This window comes from Castor canadensis, chromosome 17 (assembly GCF_047511655.1).
Source record: "Castor canadensis chromosome 17, mCasCan1.hap1v2, whole genome shotgun sequence".
Lineage (NCBI taxonomy): Eukaryota > Metazoa > Chordata > Mammalia > Rodentia > Castoridae > Castor > Castor canadensis.
Window position 1 is genome coordinate 17,752,502 of NC_133402.1, and position 26,885 is coordinate 17,779,386.

The window sequence follows — 26,885 nt, forward strand, 5'->3', positions numbered from 1 at the left end:
CTGAGAGCTGTCTTGGCTTCCAGCTATTTACTTACCACTACATGAAGCCTGAGGCTCAAGTCAACAGACAGAGGAGGACCAAGTCCTGGATCTGGGACTTTTCATTTTCAGCTAACAAATTATTCTGCTCTTGAGGTTTGTTTGAGTGTATTTTCTGTCCCAGCAGGCAAAGAAAAGATGGCTCAATATGCATGTCTTCAACCTTCTGAGAATCATTCTTCACTGACTTGGGAAGAAAGTCTAAATTCTTACCTGCACCCAGGATTTTCCATCGTCTGGCTCCACCTTCTTCTCTCTCTCTAGTCTTGGATCAAAGCGTTCTATGTTCTGGGTTAATCAGACTTGTCTTCAATAGTCACTCCTTTCCTACCTCTGTGCCTTTCTGCATTCTGTTTCCTCTACCAGGAATGATGTCCTTTCTCCACATCTGTCTGTCATTTTATAGGTCCCATGTCTGCTGACACCAACTCCTGCCAACTGTCGCAGCCCCACCTCCCGCCCCCCACCCCCCAGCATACAGCACTTTCCAGCTTGCACAGTTCCAAGCCAAGGCTCACTGCCCCCTCAGGACCTGAACTCCTTAAGGTTGAGGACTGCATCAAGTTTATCTTCAAATCCTTCAAAAATACCTGTTACAGCATCTTGCTCAAAACAGACCAACAGGAGATAGTCTCTAAGACAACAAATCCATTCTCAACCCAGCAGCTGGCGTGATAGATTGCACATAGAAATTAAATCAGGCTAGACCCTTATTGAAACCCTGGGACTGTCCAGCTATAGGTTTTGGTTACAGACACAAAGCGCAAAGCAAATGTTTCTATCTCAGGGCCTTTGCACTTGTGGCAGGTGGGTTTCTCTTCATCCAGCTTTTCAGTTAACAGACTCTTTCTGTTCCACAGGTCTTATCTTAAATGTCACCTTCTAGATACCTTTCCTGGATACTTTTAACTAAAGAACCCCTTTCTATACACTTTTTCTGGCAGTAAAACCTTTTATTTTTTTCCTTAATACTAATCAGTGCTTAAATAGGCTTATAACTTGCCACATACTCTTCTCAGCATCTATTAACAGCCCCAGGAGGGAGCGCCCCATCTTGCCCTGTCGAACTCCCCAGAAACAGAACCTGAGACTGAATTCGGGAGCGCAGGACTTTCTTTAAAGAGCTGCTGTCAGTAGGAAGTGGCAGAGAAGGGGCTAAGACCCAACATGGTCCACCAGAGGCTGACCCCCATAGGGAGCTCTGGGGCCTTAGCATAGGGTTGGTTCCTCTTTCCTCCTTGGCCACCCTGGGGTGTTGGGGGCTCAGGACCCCGCATGGCGGGGGGCGCTGACGACCTGCCGAGTGGCCCCGAAAGGCACCCGCACCACCAGGTGGCTACAAGTTGGTCACTTGCGGGGCTGCATCCCCGTGACCCCACAGGCCTGTGACAGCCTCTCCGGAAGCGAGTGACTCCTGGGCTTCGTCACGGCCGTGGGTTTCTTTGCTTCCAAATGTTTCTTTTATAACTAAAACTGACGTGGGAGAAACTCTTCCTAGGTCACCAGGTTCCCTCTCTGGGGCGCTTTCAAAAGCAACATGGCGCGTGTGTGTGCGTGAGCGCATGCGCAGGACTGCACGCATGCGCAGAGCAGGCACAAACACGTGCTGCACACATGCGCATGGAGGACTCAGGTGTTGGGCGTGCAGAAACGTGGGAACTGCACAAGCTTGTACAGGAATGCACACACGTGCATAGCATGCACACTTGTGCACAGGAATGTGCACATCCCAGGACGTACACACATATTTAGGCCGTGCACACACGTGTGTGGGATGTACACATGCACAGGGAATGCACACATTTGCAGGGCATGCATGCATGGTGTGTACACGTCCTGCGGTTTTGGGGAGGACTTTGCTCCTCCATCTCTCTGGCAGTGGCCTCTCCCTGGTTGGGCTCTTCTTCCGCTCTGATCGATACCTGCTTGGTGGCAGCTTCATTATGTTTGCCGTTTCCAGAGCCATTTGCTCCTTCCCTGGTTGCAAGTACATTGTCATCAAAGCCCATTAGGGACAGCAGTCTTCAGCCATCACACACTGATGGCAACAGCAATCACCAGGCTCCAAAGTGGAAACAGAAGAGTGCTGATCGCCACTTGTCTGGGGCACCTTCCAAATGCATGGTGTTTTTAGTTAGCTGTGGGTGTGGTCAGGGACCAGCTCTAAAATATTTAGCAGCTGATAAGATGTGAAACTGATCTGCCTACTGGTTGTCTCCTCTTTTCTTCTAAATTTCCACTAATTGTTATTAAGGGGGGAAAAAGTGTTTAATGCAAGTGTCTACCAAGGGGCTTATTAATTAAAAGTATCCAGGGAAGGTGTCTAGAAGGTGACATTTGAGCTAAGGCCTGTGTGACAGGAAGGAGTCAGCTAAGTGAAGAAGTGAATGAAGAGAAATTCGCATACAGCAAGTGCAAAGGCCCTGAGGTAGAAACACTTCCTTTGTGCTTTGTTTCTATAACAGCTGCCATTTAGAAATAGCAGCTAGCTTAGGTGATGCAACTTCCATTGTAGGCTTATTTGGGCTCAGGTGCTTTAAAAAATTCTCCTTGGGCTGGGATTGTAGCTCAGTGGTGGAACACTTTGCCTAGGATGCACAAGGCCCTGGGTTCCATCCCCACCAGGGGATGCAAAAACAAGAAAACAATCCTCCTAAAAGAACTCTGGGGAGCATTATCCTCCCAGAGATGAGGAAACTGAGGCTCAGAGAGAGAACCATTTTTCTATCCCTCATGATCCTTGTGCTTAAAAGCTACACCATATTCTACCAATCATGCAGCAAGTTCATAAAATGACTCTCCCACTGCCAGGCCATCCATATTGTTTCTGGGCACTTTGCTGTTATAAATAATACCACTGCTACACTTTTTGTATCATTAAAAATTCCTTGATGAATTAATTTTGGACAACTCTATAATATTTCATATTGTCAACCACGACGTGTGTACAAGACCACTTAATTGCATCATTACTTATTTGAGCAAAAATGGAATGTAATTAAGTGACATATAAACATGCTCCTGAGATGACATTAAGCAAAACCAAGAGGGCACAAAATTGCAGAATCAGCAGGCTCTGCTTCAGATGGGAAATTTACAAATGCAGACAAAACCAGAAGGAAATAGCCCCCAGTGTCCCCGTTGGAGGGTAGTGACTTTATAAGAAACATTGGTTTTTTTCATACTTGCAGATTTTTCAAATTATTTGCAATGAGCATAGTTTTTTGTTGTTGTTTGTTTGGTTGGTTTTTGGTGCTGGGGATTGAATTCAGCACCTTGTGCTTGCTAGGCAGGTGCTCCAACACCTGAGCCATGCCCCCAACCCTTTTTGCTTATTTGATTTTTAGAAAGGGTCTCACATTTTTGCCTAGGGCTGGCCTTGAACCACAGTTCTCCTATTTATGGGCTCCCATAGCTAGGATCACAGGCATGTACCACCATACTTGGCTTATTCAATGAGGTGGGATTTCCCCAACTTTTTTTTCCCCAGCCAGCCTCAAACTATGATTCTCCCAATCTTTGCCTCCTGATAGCTGGGATTATAGGCCTGAACCACCATGCCTGGCCTAATACCTTAAAATCTTACTATTGTTATTGAGCATATTATCTAATCCGCCAAAGTTTGGTACATTTGGAAGATGTAACAACCAAGTCTTAGTCTCACTGGCAAAATCTAAAGCATGCTGGGAGCTTGGGAGTGTGATGATGAAACAATGGTGGAGTCAGACCCTAGTGGGGCTTATGAGGACTGACAAAGCCCCATCCTGGGCTTCTCAAAGAAGTGCCCTCATAGCTTGAATTCAAAGCTGATAAGCTAGTCATTGGTTCATTCAACAAATCTAATTGATGCCTACCATGTGCCAGGCAGAGTTTAAGATGCCAGTGTCCTGAGGTGTGCAATTGAAACAGAAACCCCAGCCTCCACAGAGCTGACTCTCTTGAAGACAGATGTGAACTTTCAAAGCCTGATGTATGACACCTGTCAAATGGTGTCATCAGATGGTGACACTGTATAGAACAGTAAGAAGGGCTGAGAGGCAGAGTGGCAGGAATGCTTGCTTTTCAGATGAGGGAGCAAGTAGGCCTATTGGAGAAGGCCAGGTTGTGGTGCAAATTCTACACCATTTTCTCTAAGGTACCTGGGCACCTAATTTTAGTACCCAAGGGAGGTCTCGGATTGAAGCCCGGCAAGATGAAAGAACTGTACTCACTGTATGAATGGTAGTACCTCTGAGAGAACCTCTCATTTCTCTTGGATATCACTACATTGTCCTCATCCCACAATGAAAGCGACCTGAGGGGCCTTGAAGGAGGTGTTAGAAGTGCCGTTCCCAAACAATGACCAAAGAAACACTCAAGAGTCGCTCAGCAAGGCAAAAAGAAAAGTTTTACTTCTGTAGAAGGGTGCAGCCTCAGACCATAGTCTGATAGGCAGGACACATTGAGCAGGAGTCAGCCCGATTTTTATCTCTCTCTGCCCCTCACCCTGATGGACGGGTTTGGGTTCACAATCTTTGCGATTGGTTACTAAGAAAAGGGGGCTCGTGGGGTAAGGGAGACCTTGAAGCAGGGACAACAAGAAAATTCTTCTGGCCAATATTTATCTTAGTTTGAGATTAGGACATCTGGCGATTAACAGCTCTTTGTTTGACTGCAAGAACCTTACAAGGTCAAGCGATGTTTCACAAAGCATGGAGGCAGCAATTTGGGTAGGTTAGCTGGTGTCCACAAATTAACTCCTTTGACAGAAAAGACCTGACTTTAGTTGATTCTCACAGTGTGTACATGACTTAGTGGACATGTGCTCGTAGACGAGTTTCTGCCATTGAACCTGGCTTTTCTGAGCAATATCAGAGCCAGCAGGGGTAGCTTGGCCAAGCTGGGTGCAGAGGGGATGGCGCTGGATCATCTTCCCCATCATTCCATTGAAGTTGCTTTCTCTGGGCCCAGCTGCAGGCAGACAATGGTGAACAGGTGAGGGACCCAAAGTCTCCTCTTTGGGGAGACCAAAACTGCAGGGCAAGGAGTTAATAATTAGCCAGTTACATAGCTAACTGCTCGGTGGTGGGCGCTCACTGTGGCCAGCACTGAGTTGCGCCCCTCCTGCGAATTATCTACAAGGTAGGCAATGTTATCATCACCCCATTTCCAGGTAGGAAATCTGAGGTTAAGACAAGTTGAACGATGGGCCAGAGTCCCCCAGAGCTCAGGGCAATGGTGCCAAGATGTGACTCAGCCTGTTTCAACCCAGAGGTGCCATGAGGGCACAAAGAAGAGAACTAGCAGCCACTGTGGTGGGGTGGAAGAGGGTTACTGAAGGCGTTGGTTGGATGAGACATTGAGCTGGGTGCTGAGGGATGTGTAGGAGTTGGCCAGGCAGTCTGCTATGGCTTTGATGTTTTTGTCTCCTCCCAAAATTCACATGCTTGGAAACTTAATCCCCAGTGCAACAGTGTTGGGAGGTGGGAAGTTGGATGGTGTTAGGTCATGAGGACATTAATGCTGGCAGGATAAGAGCTGGCCGCATGGAGTCACTCTCCTGTCCTTCTGCCGTCCACATGGGATGATGTAGCAAGGCCTTCACCAGATGCCAGCCCCTTGACCTTGAACTTCCCAGCCTCCAAAGTGGAAGAAATAAATGTTTGCTTTTTATAAGTTGCCTGGACTCGGGATTTCTGTTATAACTGCACAGCATGGGCTAAGACTGGGGTGGGTTGGGAGAAAACCTGCTAAGGCAGCTGTGAGGTATCAGTCGCCTCCTGACACCATCGCGCTGCGTACCAGCTGCACCCTCAGAGCTGTGGAGAGCAGGCATTGGTTGCTCCTACACCTGGGGCAGGAGATAGAAGCTTCTGCTGATTGTGGCTAGCTTACAGCGGCTGACCGAGGCCTCCCCTGGTCTGGCGATCACTCATCCTCTAGTGGGCTAGGGGTGTGTTCTGTCTGCAGTAGCGTGCCAGTGCAAAGCATCGCACCAACTGTGCAAGGGGCTTTGTCTCAGTAACACCCTCTTGGCCACAGCGGGTCACGTGGCCAGCCCAAAGGCGGGCGGGCAGAGCCTGCATTGGGCCCCACAGGTGTAGGGTGCAAACAGCTTGCAGCTGGGACCAGCTTGCAATCGCCTGCTAGGGAGTTTGGGGACATGTGGGAGGAGGGAGAAGGTGCAGGTAATACTGAAGGGGTCACTGGGGACTGTGGATCTGCCAAGGGGAAGTGCAAGGGGTCAGGGAAGGACACAGCCTGGAGCAGGCAATAGCATGGGGACAGGAGGTGGTGCTACATCTGTCCTGTGAAAACCAAGACAGGCCGAGGTACTTGGTCTGTTACACAGATGCACAGATGACTCCCCGGGATGTAATTGGCCTTGGCCTCTGCAAAAGGTTAATTGTGCAGATCACACAGTCGGGAGCTTCTGGAATTGACAGAGCAGCTCCCCAGTTAAGGCCCTGGAGCTGCTGGGCTCCCTGTCTTCTCCGGTCACTTGGCCAGGGCTGTGCAGGGCACTGGAGGGACTGAGCCTCGGGGAGCCTCGCTAAGGGGTAGGCGGTCCTGGGCTGTGACAGCATTGTTGGCACAGGGACAGGGTGGGCACAAGTCTGCTTTGGCTGCAGGAAGGACAAAACCACCGTAGCAGCGTCAGCTGAGGGTAACTCCAGGGGCAGGGAGGGGCTTTCTTCATGCACAGGTGGATCCAGGTGCGGGACAACATGGTGGGGGGTGGGGGTGGGGGGACACAGTTGCTGTCTCTCAGCTCAGCTTTTCCCAGCCCATCGGGTTCTCAGGCAGGCTCTGGGCTGGAAGAGATCCCCCCAACAACAGCTCGAGGTTCTGCACCCCCACCCCAGCTTAGCACCCAGCCCTGGGAAGGGGGGCCTCTTTGCCAGATGTTTTAGCCAAGTCCCACAGTAGGCTCTGATTGGCTCAGTGTGAACCACAGGCTCACCCTGCCTGAACCGATCACTGAGGACTCTGATGCTCCAGCCTTAGGGCACAGCCCCCTCCCCCACCACACGGGCACTGAGTGGGGAGCAGGGTTCCTGGAAGAACACACAGTCTGGTCCCAAAGGGGACGCACTGGGCTGGCCCAGGACACAGGAGGGGATAGTGGTGATGGAAAAACAGGGCGTGGGGACCCACCAGGGTCTCTGGGGTCCCTAGAGCTAGAAGGGCCTGTAAGACTTGTGGAGTCAGCCCATCTCACAGATGCTACCAACATGGGAAGGCTGCCAGGAGGACAAAGGGTGTCACAGCTGGGATGGTGCAGGAGAGGGGCACCTGCTGGATGGGTGGATAGACAGGGATCTTTCTGGGTCTTCTTTGAGGAAGTGAGATTTGAACTGAGACCTGAATGGAGAAAAGCAGTGAGCCAGTGAGCCACAGGAGGGTGCAAGGAAAGAACATTTCAGGAGAATGGTGGCCTTTCCCTCCCCCAGGGCCCCAAGCCAGTGAGGGAAATCCAGCTTGGCCCTTCAGGGCCCAGTGGGCACACTCCCATCTTAACCCCTGCCATCACCAGGCTCCCAGGAGATCTGGAGATAAGACCGGAGAGGCCACAAGTACTTCTGAAACTTGGTGACTGGGAAGTCACTCTGCCACATCGTCTGCAAGGAAGCCTGGGGAATATGGAGATCCCAGGCCTCCCAGTGAGAAACAAATGTTTCTTTCAGGAAAATCCATTTTCCTGTCATCAGCCCCTACCACAGAAAAGATTTGAAAAATCTTTGCTTAATATGCCAGCTTTGGGCGCAGCCTCGTGGGTATTTTAATCTAAATTTTATTGCTAATGAGGGTTGAATCTATTTTCCCATATGATTTTAAGATTTTAACTAGGATTGGTTCCTTCTTTTGTGAACTAACCTTTCAGGTCTCTTAAAAAAAAAAAACAACTTTTATATATATATATATATATATATATATATATATATATAAAAGAACCTGAGCTACGAGGCATTTGCAAGCTATGCTTTCAAAGGCCCCAGTCCATCCTGCTTACTCCTTTGGATTCTCTGATCTTTAAAAATACCAAAGGAAATGCCATTTATATTGGCAAAAGCTTTCTGGGGGCGTCCCAGAGGAGACCGTAAACCCCTGAAGTTGGTGAGTCTGGATATTTTTAGACTCCTCTGCCAGAGGGATAAAGTTAGGATCCCTTTGGTCTGGGTGGAGGGGTGGGGGGGAGGGACTGTGAGATAAAAGATGCTGTCTGGTTCCAGAGTCATAGAGCAGAGATTCAGAGTGCAAGATTGACTGGGGTGGAATCCTACCTGCTTTCCCTCTTCTGCCAAGGCAAATGTTCTGCTCAGCCTGCAGAGACCCATCCAGGAGTGGGTGCAGTGATTCACGCTTGTAATCCCAGCACTAGGGAGAAGGTGGCAGGAGGATCGAGAGTTCCAGGACAGCCTGGGCTACAGAAAAGAATAAATAAACTCAAAAGAATAAATAAACAACACCCCCCCACACACAAGTTGCTGGGCATGGCTTTATTTCAGCCTCCTGTCATCTTTAGGTGAATTTTTAGCATTTGCAAAACAGTGCCCCAGACTCAACTGGGTTTCTGGTTCTGGGAAAGGCTGTAAATGGCACCCTATGGCCCTGCCACTGCCCGGATGTGTTTCCTTGACTCACGTGACAGTTGAAAAAAATTTGAATTCATCGTTGATGCTTTGAAACGGGGAGATTTCAAGAAAAATAAGGATTTCTGGCTTCTGCTGAGAAGGTGTGACATGTGGCAACCCTGAGTGAACATGCCCACCAAAGTCCAGCTGTGCTTCCCCACCCCCAACGTGGCCTTCCAGGTGGCTACAGTGGCCACCACTTCCTGTCATCTCCTTGACATGGAAGCAGAGTACCCATTCTTCTTATGTTGGGTCTTTACCTGAGGAGGGAACTAAGATTTCTTTGACCCATGTTTCCATCAGAGGTGGGAAAGCACGTGCAAAAGCCCTGAGGTGGGAATGAGTCCTGTACATGTGTGGTGGAAAGGAGGAATGTCTGCACAGGAATGGGGATCACACCTGTTAGGGCCCTGGAGGGAACCTGGACTTTATTTTGAGTGTGACGAAAAGCCATTGGAGCACTAGAAGGCTTTAAGGAGAGGAAACTTATTAACATTCTAGGAAGATCCTCTGGCTACTGAAAAGGTGATAAATGCTAGGGGGAAAAACAAAAAAGGAAGGGGCTAGGAGTGTTGGGAAGAGGTGTTGGAAAGGGATCAGGGAAGACATGGCTAAGCGGTGACATTGAGGCAAAATTACAGAAAGTGAGGTTTATGTTTCAACATTTAAACCCTTGGGGACACACTGAAACCATATCCAAACTACAACCAACGTGGGGGAAGCACTTCAGGCAGAGGAGTTGCAAGTGCAAAGGCCCTGGGGCAGAAACAGGCCTGTACCAATTAAGGACCAGCAAGGAGGCCTCTCTGACTGGAGGGAAATTTGCAAGGGGAGAAGGACAGGAGCTTGGTGGGGGAGTTCAAGGCTGTGAACCATGGCAGGCGAGCCATCCTGGGCCGGTGGGAATTAGCACTGTGTGGCTTTGTGGTGGGACACAAGGGATGTATGATGGCTAGGACTTCCCAGTCCGAGGACATGGGAAGGTGGTGGAGCCTTGAGGCTTCCAGGCTGAGGCCATCCAAACCTGATGCCCCCAACTCTTGGCCTGCCCTGGAGTAGTGAGTGGTCACTGGTGACTCTTTCCGGTTTTGCGGCTCCAGGGGAGGGGTGTTTTGGCAGCGGGACCCCTTTGGCCACGTGCTGGGCACATGTCATGGTGACATCATTAGGGACTTATCCTTGTGGAGCACATCAGTGAACACAGCCCAGAGTCCGCAGGATGAGCCCTCTGAGCTGTCCCCTGCTTCCCGGGGCTCTATCACGCCTCGGTTCCCACATCAGGGGATGGTCATCGCTTTCAGGGACCAAGGTGCTCAGCCTCCCTCTGTCTGGCAGCCATGTGAACTCTTGGACACCCAGATGTTCTCTGTCGCAACCCCAACTTCCACCTGGCCCGAGGTTCAGCATGCCAGCTCCTTGGTCTAGTCTACCTTTCCTGGACCCCTCCTGCCCTTTTAGCCTCCAGACACCCTGGGCCTCCAGGCCTGGGTCAGGCTGCTCCCCCAGCACGCACTGGCACCCACATTGGGCCTTCACCGATCGCCCTGCTGGCCCGTGTCCTTGTCTGTACAGATGCTGGCAGCTGCGAGAAGACCAGGACACCTTCACTAGGCACGCCCTGAGTACTGGACCTGGTCCCCACGACCTCATTGATACCTCCCTGTTGTCACTGAGGTACTGGATGCTGTTATCAAGCCATTGTACGATGAGGTCACCAAAGCATTGCAAGGTTACATAGCTTGCCCAACCAGCTGGCAGGAGAGGAGGTGGCATTTAAATCCACTCCCGCCCTTCTACCACTGAAAGCAAATTAACGGGAGAGTGGGTGAATCGGGACCTGGGATCTGCAGTGCCAGTCGAGCCACCAGGTCTGCTAAAGCCTCAAGTCAGGTGCCCTGGCATCGGCCACCCTCCCCAAACAGCACCAGAGGATGCAACCACCAAAGCAGGTTTATTCCAAGTCCATCTCTGGTCCTCATTGTCCTTGACCTTCAGGTGCGTTCACGGTAGGGTCTCTACCTCCTCCAGGCAGTGGTGTCCCTTGGCCTTGGCACTGCCCCAGATGGAGTTTGGCCTTTCCTTTTCTCCACTCACCTCAGTGAGCACAACCCAGTCGGCCGGCTCTGTGTCCTCAGATGCAACCAAAATACTGGAAAGAAATATTGCGTCTGTACTGAAAGCTTAAGACTCCTTTCTTGTCATTGCTTCCTAAAGGAGATGGTGTAACAGTCATTTCCGTCTGGTGATGGTTTAACGGGCACCAGAGGTTCGTAGGTGCTAGGCAAACACCGTGCCACTTTGTACAAGGGACTTGAGTATCGTGAGTTTTTAGTAGCCATGGGGGTCCTCGAAACAATCCTCCAAGGTACAGAGGAACAACTATATTTACAGAGCTCCTCCCATGCCACGGCCAGACACTGTTCCAGGAGACACATCACATTTCAAATAATGATGGGGCAAAGGACGGAAAGGGACTGTGAGTGAGAGGGCAGTGGCCACTTTAGATGGAGAAGGACTTGGAGCTTGGGGAAGAGCCTTCTGGAGAGAGCGGACAGAGCCAAGCCAGTGCAAAGGTCCTGTGGTGACTTCAATAGAGGGAAAGTGGAGTGTGCTAGGTGAGGGGATGTCAAAAGGAGGCCGTGGCCTGGCCATATGGTGAGAGCTCAAAAGCCAGGGTGGAGTTTGTTCCAAGTATACTGGGCGTCATCCACAGGCCAAAGCAGTGCAGAGCGCGGGTCACGTTTGTGTTTTTGAAAGCACCTCTTTCTCTTAGTGTGGCCTGGGCTTGGGCTTCCCCCATATCTGCAGCACCAGGCTCCTCAGGGCTGGCTGGGGCATTCTAGCTCTTATGCGGTTTGCTGGCTGTGGCTTTAGCGGAGTCTTAACCTGCAGACTACTTGGCGCTCTGCACAGAGTTCGGGCGACCCTAGAACGTGGGTGCAAACTTTCCAACCCACCTCTCACCAGCTCCTGCCTGGCAGGTTGCAGGTCCCTCCAGGATGGCTTCGGGGACAAATTTCAGCAGGCCTCAATGCACCTGGGACTTTGCCACTCACTTAGCAGTTCTGCAGTTATCTTGAAATATCACTTCTGTGACACGATGGCATTATTAGGCTCTCGCAAGATCTTGTTATTCCATGCGTTAATAAGGAGGCACACAGATCAACACGACACATCTCACTTCAAACATGATTTGATAACTGCACTTCAGCTTAATTGGCCCTCTACGCAAGTCTATGTCTGTTTTCAATGCTCTGTGCAGCTAAAAACATTTGGAGAGCTGGGTGCAGTGGCTCATGCCTATAATTCCAGCTACTTGGAAGGCAGAGATTGGGAGGATCGTGGTTCAAGGCCAGCCTGGGGCAAAAGGTTCATGAGACCCCATCTCAATCAACAGCTGGGCATGGCAGTGGGTGCCCATCACCCCAACTACGACAGCATAAATAGAAGGACTGTGATCCAGGCCAGCCTGGGGCATAAGCGAGCCCCTGTCTTCAAAATAACAAATGCAAAAAGTGCTGTGGAGTGGCCCAAGTGGTAGAGTGCCTGCCTCCCTAGTGTTCAAACCCCAGTACTGGGGGAAAAAAGGGTAAAAGTTTTCACCAGATGCCAAAGGGCTCCACAGCCCAGAAAGGTGCAGAGACCCACCTCGGCAGGAGGCTGGGGGGGTGACTCGGACTGGCCTGGCACCATTCCTGCCTCCCCTTACCAGTGCTGTGTGACCTTGGAAAAATCACATCCTTCTCTGTGCCTCCTGTCCTCACATCTGGACATGGACATGGTAAGAGCACCCCGGTCACAGGGTGGCGGCGGGGATGCTGGGAGGCTCTGTTGGTCCAGGGGGCGGCACAGTGCTTAGTGCTTCTGGGTGACATGTGACATGGGTGCCATTGGGTGTGTCTGTCACCCCTAAGGTTCAGTGTGGCGCTCCCAGAGGGCTGGATCAAAGTTCTGACCCCTCACGGTGCCTCCACAGGGTCTGGGTTTGGCAGTGTATATGGCACAATTGGAGGAGAGGGACGCCTGCCTTGGTGCTCAGAGTGGGGGAAAGGGGTCATGTCTGGCCACCACAGGCCCTGGGTCAGCAAGGGCAGAGGCCAGAGCCAGCCTGGTACGAGATGCTGAACCCATCTCCCCTGCCAGCCACTCAGCCTGGCTGGGTCAGGCTTGACACCCAAGCTTCTCCCTCTGGTCTTTGCAAGCTTTGATGTTCTTGTTTGGGAAAGGGGACAGCTAGCTTGCACACGCCTCTTCACACGCCTCACAACCAGGATCAGAGAAGTGACGTCACTTGCCTAAAGCCACACAGCAGCTCTGTAACAGAGCTAGGTTTGCACTGAACCACCTCCCAGCAGAGAAGTGTTGTTATTTCTCTCCCCACCCCCCACCCGCAGTGACCAGCTCCATATCACATCTTCAGCCGCGTTTCTGAGGTTTGGCAGGGGGCAGCTGGAGGGGGAACCTGGGTCCTGTCCTCCCTTGATGCACGCAGCCTGGTTTCTCCTTGCCTTTCTTCACTGGGCTCCAGCCTCAGTGTAGGACCCACCGCACGGGGTGGGAGTGGCTCTGTGGCCATCCGGAGCCCTCAGCTTTCCTGGCTGGGATTGATGAAGAGGGTTGGGGACTGGCAGAATGGCAAAGCCTTCACTCAGATCCCGCCACTGTCTTCGGATGGGAATGTGGTCCCGGCCTGTCAGCTTCTCAAAAGATTCTTGATTTTCCTGTGACTTCTCCAATTTTAAATATTGACATGCATTTTACTCAAAATTTTCAAACCCCAGACAGAACTGGGTGCAGGGAAGAAGAAGAGAGAGAGCCAGTAGGGTGGCTGTAAGACAGGGAGGAGAGAGAGGGAGGAGAAGGAAGGGAGATCAAAACCAACAGACAACAAACCCGAAGAAGCCCCACGCCTGTCCTCAGGCCAGTTTTTGAGTTCTGCCCAACCTGTCCCCATGCGTCTGCCGCCATTGTGGAGCGGGGGGAGGCCGGGAGATGGGAGGCTCACCTGAGCTTGCCTGGAAGGCGGCTGGCGGAGCCTTGGGCCAGAACTCAACCTGGACTCCCAAGTTCTTGGTCTCCGATGGCCCTGCTGACCTCCAGCCCCTGCCTGTGGAGACCAAGGCTCATTTTCAAAGTCAGTTTTTGGATCCTGAATTGAAAGAAAAATTGCCGTCATCTGCTGCTGAAGGCCAAGGTCACCATGACACATCTCAAATGCTCAGTGGCTGTCTGATTTTAAAGGACTTGTCTGCCAGAGATGTTTCTGAATTGACAGGGACCAGGACCTTGGGGAGCTCGGGGGCAGTAAGATGTCATCAGGATCTGTTCCAATTATATCTGTTCACTGCTGGGCTCTGCGCATACCCGTAACTGAGGACCCACTGGTGGGGTTGCCCAGAGAAGACGGGCTGTGTTGAGTCCATTCAGAGCCATAGGGAGTCAGGCTCAGGGATGTCAGGTCAGGGTCAAGGTCAAATGCAGACCTGCTTGACCCCAAGTCCAGGCTCTTCCCATCACAACAGGTACCATGTAGAAGTGATAAAGATGCCTCCCTTAGGTTGGGGTCTGCCTGGGGTTCACAGTGGACTAGGCTGGGCTGGTCAGGAGTCAATTCTTGGAGGAGGTGATCTTGAATGAAGAAAGGAGGAGGATTAGTTTCCTGCTGCTGATGTGACGGCCACAGACCTGATGGCTTCAGCAGACAGCTTTATCCTACGCTTCTGGAGGTCGTGATTCTGAGATGAATCAGGAAAATGAAAATGCCACTAGAGCTCTGTGTTCCTTTCTGGAAGCTCCTTTTATTATTTTTAAATTTTTTATGGTGCTGGGATGGACCCCAGGGCTGAGGGCATGCTAGGCGAGGGCTCTGTCACTGAGTGGCCCGCCCTGTGCTCTCCTTTCTGGGCACTCCAAGAGAACCTGTGCTCTTACGGTGTCCCCATTCTAGAGGGGAAAATATTCCTCAGCTCACGGCCTGAGCTCACTCCCAGCCCTGCTTCTGACGTCATGTCTCCATCCCCGACTCTGAGCCTCCTGCCTCCCTCTGATCAGGCCCCTGTGCGGACATTGGGCTACTTCTGTAATCTGGGATAATGTCCCCATCTCAAGATCTTAGTCACATTTTCACCCTCCCTTCTGCCCCGCGAGGTGGCATGTTCACAGGTCTAGGGATTAGTACATGGACATCTTTGGGGGGCCCTGCTGCAGGCAGGGGAGGACAGCAGTGTCCTGTCAGCAGTTGGCATGAGGCTACAGTCTACTTGTCGAGGGCACAACGCAGTGCTAAGAAGACACCTGAACTTTGTGCTCTACACATCCCCCTTAAATGCACACCTGCAGGCTGGTGCCCTGCCCTGAGTCACACGGCTGCACTAACTTCATGCCTTGAGTCTATAGGACCTGGAGTCCTGCATTCGCCACAGTGCTGGGGATGCGGCTGTGTGGACCTCACTGAATTTGAGACCCTGAAGAAGACGGGTCTGCAGAGAACATTTAGTGAGGCCCCGATTCCCAGAGCGTGAAACTGGGCTCCATTCCTGGTGCTGTTACCCAGCATTTCTGTGCGTCCCGCAGAGCACTGGCTGAGGGTCCCCATGGAGCCTCAAGTCAAAGCCTCCAAGGTTCCCTGACTTATTAAAGGAGAATTCAGAGTACTACAACCCTGGGCCACTCACTGACCCTCTGTGGGCCTTTGTGGAAAGGACATGGGACAGGGCGGGTGAGACGACTGAGGAATAGCTTCAGATTCTCACTCTTGGCTCCAAGTGGCCACACCAGGCACCTGAGCTGAGGTCTTCCCTTCAAGTCTAGCTCTGAACATCACCCCTTCCTGTGTGGAATGGCCTGGTATTTGCTAGTACTTCTGTCCCAGGGAAAGTTGGCTGAGGGAGTTTATTGGGTGCTTTACCCCTCTGTGTGGATAGGGAGGACCAGTCAGGGTGGTAAAATAATGCATTGCCAACCAAGTGTGACAGCACACATCTGTAATCCCGGCACTGGAAGCAGAAGCAGGAGGACGGCAAGTTCCAGACTGGCCTGGGTTACAAAGTGAGATCCTGTCTCAAGTAAACAAAGTATCGCTGTAGCACGGGTGCTGACATGACTTTACACACTGTCACATGAGGGGTGTAAACAAATGTCCCTGAGGGCCAGGCAGGAGTCCTGGAGGGCTGCAGAGGTCAGGTGGAATCTGCGCTAACCATTACTCTGGGCTCTGACTGGGAGGTGGTCCCAGTTCAGCCCCACAGCTGTTACCATGATGGGGACACAGGTCCAGATGACTGCATCCACCCATTTTGCGAGTGAAATCGATGTATCTGGCTTTTTTGGAATGGGAAATCCCCTATTTTTAGGTGTTGAAAATGAATTCAGATTTTTTTTTTAAATGGGCTATGGGTTGGAGTCAGCCTGACACCAGGCTTGTTTGAGAATCTACTCGCTTTCCTAGGAGAGAAACTGAGGCTCATAAGGATTGAAGGACCTCATGAGGGTGTGTAGCATCAGGGTTTGAACTGAGGGTTGCCAGTGTATGGCAAAGCCAGATCTGTGGGTCTCACTGCACCCCTGCTCCCAGGACCCCCCCACCCCCTGCCATACCTTGGTCCCTTTGCCTCTGACAGCCAATCTGTTCCCTAGATATGCAACAGAAAACAGCCTTCGAGGAGCAAGGTGTCTCCCATCCCAGCTCTGTCTCCAACCTGCTCTGAGACATGGGCTCGGGTCCCAGCATCTTAGGGACCCGAGGCCTCTTATCTGCAAGGGTTTGGGGCCCGGGGTGACTCCAAAGCCCCTCCCTTTGACTTTCTGAGACCTCTGGCCTTTTTTTCCAGGCCCAGCCTCCCTGCCTCAGAGTTCTCTGTGTTGACATTTCCCAAACAGTGACTGTCACTGAGTTGCTTGCTGTCATAGACCCCAGAGGCTGGCATGGGTCATTTATGTGGTTTAGCCTCCTCAGCATCAAGACATGTGACTGATCTCCCAACCAGTGGCCACTGCACCATGACTACTGATCTGGTGTATTAAACTGATGGATCTTTTGAGAAAAAAAAATGTTTTCTCCTGAAACAACATTGAGCCTTTGAATTCCCCTCCAATCTCCACAAAGGCTTTACTTGTGTAATGACCACTGGGCTCTCATCCCAGGCCTCCTGGTCCTCTGCTACATTCACACTGAGGGTCCTGATAGTGACAGCACCATGGCTGGCCCAGTATGAACTTCATCTGACTCGCCAGCAAGCCACCCAGTCCTCACAGCAGGCCTGTGGACTCTGGTACCCAACTCACAGGTGAGAAAACTGAGGTTCTGTGGGGGCTTCCCTTGCCCCAGAGCCAGAGGTCAACCCAGACATGCTGGCCCAGGTTCATGACCCCCAGATCTGTGCCTTGCTACCTCTTACCACACAATTGTCATACTGTGACAGGGCACTGCGTTCCCACATGGTGACAGCTGTAGGGTCAAGTTGGGGCTGTCCTGCCATGAGCACACACACTAACGGTCAGCACAGACCCCTCTTGGCCCCTGTCAATGACAATTTGGTTAATGAGGCACCAAATACAATGCTGGCCCCATAAGATTAAAATGGAGAAATTTCTATCACCTAATGACGTCATGTTGTCCCAACATCGCAAAATACCGCCTGCCTGCTTGTGGTCATACTGATGTCAACACACCCATAAGAAAAGAAGAGCACATGTAATGACGTCAGACTATGCTGCTGGTTTATTATCGCGTACTTTCCATTGTTATTTATTTATTTTCATTTGTTAATTTTTTGATGGTTCTGGGGCTCGAAATCAGGACCTTACGCTGATTAGGTGGATGCTCTATCACTTGAGCCACACCCTCAGCCTTTTTTGCTTTAGTCATTTGTCACATAGGGTCTTATGCTTTTGGCCCAGGGCTAATCTCAGACCAGGATTCCCTAGCTCTGCCTCCTGAGTATCTAGGATTACAGGAATGTACCACCATGCCTGGCTTCTTATTTAGAGTGTGTTCTTTCTACTTATGAAAAAAGAAGTTCCCTGTGAAACAACTGCGTTGCGACAGCAGTGACTCAGTCGTCTCTAATGAGTGGCTTGCTGCATGATGGACCTACACTGTGCACGCTGCGATGTTCCAATTGTCCTTTCTTAAACACTCTCAAGCTTGTGTGACTTGCACAAACAGGTACTGTGTCAGTGCTCATGACACCTCTGTGGTGCTCCGAGGGACAGAGGGGCGAGGCCCTCACTCAAGGCCACACGGCCCAGACTCTTCCCACTGCTTTCATCTTCCCACTCGGCCAGGGTGCCGGCCCTGCAGTGCTGAGCAGGCAGAAGGGACAGGAAGGAAATCTTTCTGGAAAACTCATCGGTTCCATCAGCAGCGGGTCAGAGCTGGCCTCGAGAAGCTGTTTTTTAAAAAGGCAGAAAGTGCAGTTAACGAAATTAGCTGTCACCCCCTGGGCCCGCACCTGGTGAGAAATCATGTCATTTCTTCTGCCCCTCAAGGTCACCTGTTCCCCACTGCAAATCGAGCCATTAGTGGCAAGTTTTGGAGCCCAGGGACAATCATTTGTGTGATTATGCCGCCTGTCCCCAGCCTCCCTAAGGCAAGGCTCCACTGGAGGCTGCCAGCCTTGCCCCTGGGCCCCCTTTACACACGTGTGTGTACCGCTCAATGCTTTTGTCAACAGGAGCACCGTCACAGGTCCTGTGTCCCAGTTGCCTGGTTATCCCCGCACTGCTTTCTGTCTGCCAGATGCCGCACCTGCCGTCCTCGCGATGGCTCGGGGTTTCCTGAAATTGCCTCGTTGTTTTCACACATACATTTAAAAGGAAACTAGATCAGTGGGTCTCAGGTGTGAGCACCTAGCAGTGTCACCTGCACGGCCCATGAAAACACAGACGGGGACAAGCACTAGAATTTCTGTGTCGGCAGGTGCCAGGTGGGGCCTGAGGATTTGCACTACAAGTTCTCCGTGTCCTTGAGTGGGATGGCATTGAGGCCACCTGCTTGGGTCCTACGCCAAGGGGAGACCAAGTTGTTGCCATAAAAATGATGAATTAAGGAGAGTCCCCGCAGAGAACCAGTCAGAATGGTGTGAACAAAGTCACTCTGGTGTAAGAATGCCTCCCAGCTGAGCAAGGTCGCTCATGCCAGCAATCCCAGCTACTTGGAAGGTGGAGGTTTGGGAGGATCACAGATCCAGGCCAGCCTGGGCAAAAGTGAGTGAGACCCCCGTCTCAACCAACAAACTGGTCATGGTGGCTCATGTCTTTAATCCCAGCTATTGGGGAGGTCTTAGGTAGGAGGATTATGATTTGAGGCCAGCCCCAGGCAAAAACTCAAGACCCCACCTGAAAAAGAACCAAAGTGTATAAAGGACTGAGGGTGTGGTTCAAGTGGTAGGTGCCTGACTAGCCAATGCGAGAGTCTGAGTTCAAACCCCAGTACAAGGAAGGAGGGAGGGAGGGAGAGAGAGAGAGAGAGACAGAGAGAGAGAAAGGAAGGGAAGAAAGAAAAAGAGAAAGGGAAGGAAGGAAGGAGAGAGGGAGGGAGAGAGGGAGGAAGGAGAAAGGGAGGGAGGGAGGGAGGAAGGGAGGGAGGAAGGAAGGAAGGAAAGCCTTATGGTGGGGGCTGATCCCCTCCAGAGTGGGAAGCTTGTACTGACCAGACAGGAGAAGGAGAGGGTGAAACACCTGGCTTCAATGAGGGCCAGAGCTGTGTGTGGGGACCACAGGGATGGCTGTGGCCAGGACAAAGCTCTGACCAGGGAGGCATCAGGGAAGGGCACCCTGCTTCTCGCTCTTCCTGTAGGTCAACCCCAATGGGACAGGACAGCTCTGGCCCCTGGGCACAGAGCAGGCAGAGGCAGCAGGGCGGAGCGGAGGAAAGGAAAGGGGTTGGCACCCTTCCTGCCCGGCTAGAAACCATAGCAGATGCTAATCCAAGGATGGCTCTCTGTTTTTGTTTTTGTTTTCTTTTTTTTTTTTAATTGACAAGTGCTAGAAAGGTGTTAGGGACACATAGCAAGGCACAGAGGCTCTTGATGGAGGTAAGAGGCATCTTAAAAATGGTTCCTTCCTCCTCTGTGTTTAGTTCAGAGACTCAGTGTTGACTCCTCAGGCTTTACACACTTTGTGGGACACTCAGGTGTGCAGACCACACCGCACCTAGGGGACTTATTTGCCACCTCAGGGCAGCACTGATCCCTTTCTGGGGTGGAGTGGGCACTGGTGGCCAGCATCCCCAACAGAGAGACGCAGGTGTTGTGGTCATGCAGGGTCACCTGAGAGGTCCTCTCTACCTTCCCAGCCTGCCTCCTCTCCTCTTACTGTCCCCTCGGTCCCCCCACCCCTCTATGGCCCAGTGCCTACCTGCTTCCCAGAGTCATCACTGCCTCCCACACGCCAGCCACCACCACGTGACAATCACAGCCAATATTTAGCGAGTGCCCTGTCTTGTCAACAACCTGAGTTCTAGTTGCCTCCTGGGCGGCACTGCTGGATGTCACACGTGAATGTAGACTGTGCATCCAGATGTGGTCTTGCTGTCTTCCTGACTCTGTCACTCCCCCTCAGTGAGAACGTCATCATCTGTCTGCAGATGTCCACATGAGAAGCGTGTCCTTCCTCTCCTCTGCTGCTTGGCTCCAGATCTGCAGTCCCCTGACTGTGGCCCTCGGGGGCTCCAGTCCACCCACTTATCCTCAGCCCTGTTGTGATACCCAGGCCAGAGCACCAGTACCTTTAGCAGGGAAAATGGCAGATGTCCCTCACCTGGGGTCCTTTCCCCATGCCCAGCTTCCCCAGCCTGACCTCTGGGAGTGCACAGATGACCTTGTGCACCTTTGGCCTTCCTGCCACTTGGTAGCTGGCTGGGCTTTGGGTCACTCAGAGTTGAAGGGCCACCATGCCCACTGGGGCTGTCAGGAATCAAGGTTACAGAAACACCCAGAATGGGAGCCTTGACTGAGGTATCACAAGTGTCCATAACGAGGACAAAGTGGCTCTTCCCTCTGCCAGCTCCCACTTGCCCTGTGAAGGATGGTTCCTGGGGTTGAATCCCAACTGCCCCTGCCCAGCAGGGTTGTCCCTTGGAACTTTGGTGTTCCCATCTGTGAAATGGGTGACCCATGGCTACCTTGCAGGGCCGGTAGGAGGTCTCAGGGAATTCATGTGACTGCTGGTGTCTTGGATCACATTCTCCAGAATGGCCCTGAAATAAGGATTTGCTACAATCCCTCCCCAGGACACTGGTGACATCTGCAGAAAGTGGCGGCAGCTGAGCAAGGGGACAGGGACAATGCCAGGCCAGTCTGACCCTGCAGGGACTTTGCAGTGCATATCACAGCTCAGAGCTGTCCCAGGCAGTCATAGGACGGGCCCACTGGTCAGCCCTGGTTGATGACAGCCCAGAGAGGGAAATGTAGGTTCCTGGTCACTCTGAACAAAAGAGGCACCAGGTGCCCCAGACAGCCTGGCGAAGGCAGAGACTAAAAAGAGAGAGTCCAGGAGAGCAGATGAACTTGGTGTGGACCGAGCACCTCCTGACCGCCAGCCTTTATCACAACTGTCGCCATTATTCTCACAGAGACAATGGCTATTGTTACTGTCAGGGGTTCCCCAGCTTGGGGGGCCTGAAACCTTCTGACAGGTGCTCAGGAACGAAGAACTGAATCTACCTGTGTAGCAGGAATAAGAGACGGAACCCCAGCTAGGTGCCCCATCCGGTGGCCAATTCTCCACGGCATCCTGACCCCAGCCCCAGCCACCTCTCATCCCCTGGGCAAGAGCGGAGCCTGGCCAGCTGGGAGGGGAGGCCTGGCCAGTGCTATGTGGACAAGGACAAGCCACTCTGGGCTTGAGTCAGAGTGCAGGGGGCGGCCAGTGCCCCAGGAGGAGGGGAGCATCAGCTGCTCCTGCTGCCCCCGGGGGGTGACCACCTCCTGCCTGGCTTAGCTGTGCCTGACTCCCAGCCGCCTTGTGGGCCTGGAGCCACCGGAGGGCCTTGGAGGCTGTGGGCGTGCGGTGCCAGGGGGCCTTTTAACGACAGTCAGGCTGCCAAGACTGCGTTATTCTACAGCATCCAAGGGATTGCCCCTGAGATGCAATATTTTTTGTAGGAGAGAGAGAGCGAGAGAGAGACTGACAGCAAGCAAGCCTGTTGTACTAGGAATGAAAGTGGGTGTTTCAGAATCTAGGTTCTTCTTCATCTAGGTTCTTCAGGGAGCAGATGGGGACTTAGTATTTTGTTTGTTTGCTTCTTTTGGTAAGTAGTATTTATTAGGTGTCCGTGGGACATTTTGGATAGAAGGGACAACTTGTAAAAGGCAGAGGTGGGAATGACATGTTTGGTGGCTTCAGAGGAGAGAAAGCAGAAGAGGAGGACTGCAGGTTGTAAGTTATAGAAATTCATCCTCAAACTGGTTTATGCAGAGGGGGAATTAATTGGTTCATGGATTGGCAGCTTCAGGCATGGCTGGATCTAGGAGCTCAAGCAATGTCACTGGGGTCTAACCCTTCCTCCATCACTTGTCCGTTCTTCCTCGGACTTGGCTTCACTCTCGGGAAGGCTCTGGTCACCTGGCAATGTAGTCAGCACCATACTTCATCCTTTCAGCTCAAACACGGTGCAAAGAAAGGGCTTCACTCTTCTGCTAGCTTCTGCAAAGGTGCCGTGGCTGGCTTTCACTGCACTGACTTGAGTCACAGGGCCACCTCCTTCTCTAAAGTGTGGGCTTGCACCACGTGGCTGTGTGGCTTGGATGTGTTTCTGATTCCACTTTTTATCACCTATCTGTGTGTGCCTGCAGATTCACTCTTCCTCTTCACTTCTCCAGCCTTCACCTCTGGGCTTTATTTGCAGTCACCACTGGACAAGTGTCCACCACGTTCCTGCCTGTAACAGCCATGAGCTACCTGGGATTAAGCGCTCACTCTGTGCTAATCATAAGCTCTTCCCATCACTGTGTAACTGAATCCCCACAGCGCCAAGAATGAGACAGGTATTGCTATTACCCCATTTTATAGATGAAGAAACTGAGGCCCAGAGAGCTTCATTCCTAAGCCAATGGCTCAAGTTAGAGGGGCACGGAGCTTGGATCAGCTAGATATGAGCCAAGTACCCAAAACAGGGAGCCAGGGTGGGTCAGCTACAGCAGAACCATGTCGGCCGTTACAAAGGAGGGGTCTCTAAGTAAGAGGCGCGATGGTGTAGGACAGAAAAAACAGCAGGTACCCCCAAACACGGTGGGAAAGGCCAGCAATCAATTCAGACTACCGTGGGACAAGGGGAGCCATGGTATCTCAAAGTTTGGACACCCAGAGCACTGAAAGGCAGGGGTGTAGTCGGCCTTCAGGAATGGCTGGATCCAGGTGCTCATTTGGTCAAAATGCTGGGACACTGAGCTGCTCCCTGCTGAGCTACTTCAGTGATTCAACACTCACAGTCCACTTTGATTGGTCAGTCCCAGGTCAGATGATCAGGCTGGGCCAATCAGCTATGCCCAGGAGGGCACACATGACAGCACCTCCCAAGGCTGAAGCCATGGGGTAGCCATGTAGACAAAGGGCAGGTTAAAGTGAATTTGTCCCTGGAGGGCAAGGATGTTTATACTTAGCAGAGCCCACTCCAGCTGGCTGAGCAGAGAAATCTGACTCATAGAAGAAGTCAGAGCCAGGTGCTGGCTGCAATCCTAGCTACTCGGGAGGTGGAGATTAGGATTGCAGTTTAAGCCAGCCAAGGCAAAAAGTTCACGAGACCTCATCTCAACAAATAAGCCAGGCATGGTGGTGTATACCTGTCATTCCAGCTATGTAGGAAGCATAAATAGGAGGATTTCAATCCAGGCCAGTCAGGCATAGACGTGAGACCCTCTACCTAAAATAAGTAAAACAAAAAGGGCTGGGGTGGCTCAAGAGGTAGAGTGCCTGCCTAGAAAGTGCAGGGCTCTGAGTTCAAATCCGTGTTGCTGGTGATCAGGTGACCCACGGAGGGCATCTTCCACGGTTCTGCTGGGCACTGCCAGGCTCAGCCCCAGTGGGTGTGGTGGGGGGAGTGGGCCCAGCGGCAGCCACAGGAGGACCCTCACCGCCCACCGGGCCTCTCCGCTCTGCTCCGCAGGGGTGCTGTGGCTGTCGGTGGTCTCCGAGGTGCTGTACATCGTGCTGCTGGCTGTAGGCTTCAGCCTCATGTGTCTCGAGCTCCTCCACTCCAGCAGCATCATCGACGGGCTCAAGCTCAACGCCTTTGCGGCCGTCTTCACAGTGCTGTCAGGTAAGGATGGTAGCAGCCACTTGTGCCACAGGAGCACAGCTCAGAGCCGGGGGCGTGGGCACTGGGGCCCCCACTTGTCCCTGGAAGAACATCTGGACAACATCAGGCCATTGCTTCTCTCCTTGGAGCCACCGTTTGTTAACTAGCCACTCCTTTTGTGCTATGACACGGATTTATGGATGCTCGGTCACGTGCCAGCACTGTGGCGGCCCTAGGGTGGACAGCAATGAGCTCAGATAGGCAGCCCCAGCCGTTGTGCAGCTTAGCCTGGGGAGACAGTGGTGGAAAACTGTGATGTCGCTGATGGATCGGTCTGGGGGGGCCATTTGGGGTGAGGACACTCACCCCTCGGCTTGAGCTCATTCGCCTTTGAGGCCCCGATGTGGAGGTGCCTAGTGACATTTCCCAAGCAAACATGTCTGGAAGCTGGAGGTGGCGCAGGGTGGGTGGAGACCACGGAGCCAGGACTGTGAGGGTCTCAGGGAGAAGGAGATGGTCACAGTACCATGCAGGACCCCAAGGAAAGGCCACTGGATTTGGTGGCCAGGTGGCCTGAGTGCTGTCAAGCAATTGGGGTGACAAGTTAAGCAGGTGCAGGCCAGGAGGGAGTAAAAGATGTCGCTGAGCTCTGGCTTGGGGAGAACCCACAGACAGGGTGGTGCCTTGGTTCTGGGAGACATTTGTTCCTAAAAAGCTATGTGCAAATTGAATTTCTATAAATCGAATAATCTCCTCCTTCACGCGTTGAAAGAGCTCTCTAGGGAACGAGCCAGAACTGAGCCTCTAGTAGGGGACGTGATCGCCCCTAATTGTGTGCCAGAGAGCTGAATTCAAGATGCTATGGCACACGCTGCAGATCGAAACCCGCGTGTCCTGCCCTTCCCGGGCTGTGACAATCCAGCCTAAAGAAGAAACCGCAGTGTCGCCCTCGCCCCTCCCCCACCCCTGTTCTTCCCGCTGAAGTCCTCTTCGTCTTTGTTTCCATGTTTTATTCATTCACTCAATCACCATTCACCCAACTTCCTCCAGCCCGGCTGGGTTTGGGGGAGGTGGAGCAGGACTCAGGTCTCACTTGCTGTCCTCAAGTTTAGGTGTGTGGCTAGAGAGGAAAGGTCACTGAATGATGGCATGTGACCTGGGGACCTCTGTGCCCCGGGTGTGGGAGGGCAGCCACCTCTCCCCAGGGGGTGGGGCGGAGAGGGGGAGTTGGGCAGTTTGCGTGGGGAGGAGGGTCACCCTGGCGCAGTGCCTTCTGGGAACTTCAGGTAGGGGAGGGGAGGAGCGTTGAGGGATGAGGCTGGACAGCGGGGGGTGAGGGTCTCGCTATTTTGCAAAGATCTTCCGATTTTGCTATGCAGGCAACTGGGACCAGTGAGGAATTCAGAGCAAGGGGTGACATGGCCAGCTCTGATTGGGGATGGTCTTCTGGGTTGCGGGGGGCACAGATAGAGTGGAGCCAACATGGAGGTATTAATTATTTGGCAACACGGAGTTGGAACTCAGGGAACTCTGCCACCTGAGCCACACCCCCAGCCTATTTCTCTAACTTGTAAATGTCATTTGACATTTTGGCACACTACCACAACGGGGCGGGGGCGGTGACACAGTGCCCGACAGTGACCCACGCCTTTCACAACACCCGATAGCAGTCCCAGGGCGTCTGAAATGCACGCCTTCAGAAACGCCACACTTACCAGCACCGCCACCTGACCTCGCTGTTTAATAGGGCGACACAGCACTTGGGTTCCTGCAGCGATGCTGGCGTTGGCTAACCGTTTGATCACCTCCCCATGACTACTCCTGTCTTCATTTTATGCAGCCGAAAACGTAATTCTGAGAAGAGATCCACGGGTCCAGGTGGCCAAAGAGCCCCTGATGGCTCTGGTGGCCCCTGGCTGGCCTCTGCCTGAGGTGGTCCCACCACGATGGGGAAGGCAGGCCAGAGCCGGGAGTGTTGGGTGGGCTGTGCTGTGCAGCCTCCGGGTGCCTTTTGTCAGAGACTTTCTCTCTTCCTTTTCTTTCCCTCCACCCAAGCGTGGAAGTATCCCTTCCACTTTTAGCCGGGCATCCAGCCTTCCACTCCACCTGCTTACTCCAGTGTGGAACAAAAACAAAAGGTGGTGGTCAGCCCAAGGCAGCTGTCCCCAGTTCTGCTGCAGCCCTTCAGGGTAGGAGCTGGGGCGCCATGCAGCTTCCTTCAGGACTTATCAATGGAAACTCAAGGTTCCTCCCAGCGGGAACTCCAGCTGCTAAAGTAAATAAGACTGTCTCCCTAATTCCTGGCAGATAAACAACCCTGGGCTCAGGGAGGTTAATTGACTGGCCCAAGGTCACACAGCTGGTCAATTGTGGAGCGGGCATTAAGCTCGCCTCCAGCTGGCTTCAAAGCCCCGCACTCTTTTCACAGGTTCACACTGGCAGATGTGACTAGTCGAGACGTGTTTTTTTTAAGTCCGAAGAAATATCAGTCACTGAGAGGCACCAGCAGTCGGGTGATGTAATAAGACTGGAGTAGCAAGGGGTGGAGAGGAAGGATTAGGTGTTCCAGGGGAAGCTGGTGAATTTGAGGAGACATGCCACATGGAGACAAGCTTCCTGCCAGGCCAGGGGAACATGGGAGACTGGACTTAGGGCACCCTTGAGAATGGGGCTTGGGACTGGGAGGAGGTGGCATGGGGTCTGGTTGGATCCCATGCTTGGGGGGAGTGTTCTCTGGTCCAGGAAGGAGTGGACAGGTTGGACAGAGGCCAGCACTGGACCCATGTGGGGGCAGATCCAGCTCTTCCATCTGCTGGACCAACTCAATCCAAGGTCATGAGGGGAGAGGAGAAGGCAGAGTTGGAGGAGCCCCTACTCAAACTGGTTATTAGGATTAATTAGTAGTTATGAAAGTGAACCAAATGACTGTGGTTGATCACAGCAGCCAGCATTGAATGATACGGGACAAAGGTTCTCCTCTGACCCAGTCTGAG

At 52.4% G+C, this 26,885-nt stretch overlaps 1 protein-coding gene across 8 annotated transcripts in view; it reads left to right on the plus strand.

The window, feature by feature from the left end:
• The window catches only part of Gsg1l (GSG1 like), a 194,443-nt gene that overhangs the window by 99,105 nt on the left and 68,453 nt on the right, over nt 1-26,885 (plus strand). For 6 of the 8 annotated variants that reach the window (XM_074059150.1, XM_074059152.1, XM_074059145.1 and 3 more), the window contains one exon: nt 23,761-23,913. The exons of the other annotated variants lie outside the window; for them this stretch is intronic. In XM_074059150.1, the coding sequence (XP_073915251.1) occupies nt 23,761-23,913 (153 nt within the window). The remainder of the gene's footprint in view (nt 1-23,760; nt 23,914-26,885) is intronic. 8 annotated transcript variants of the gene reach the window in all.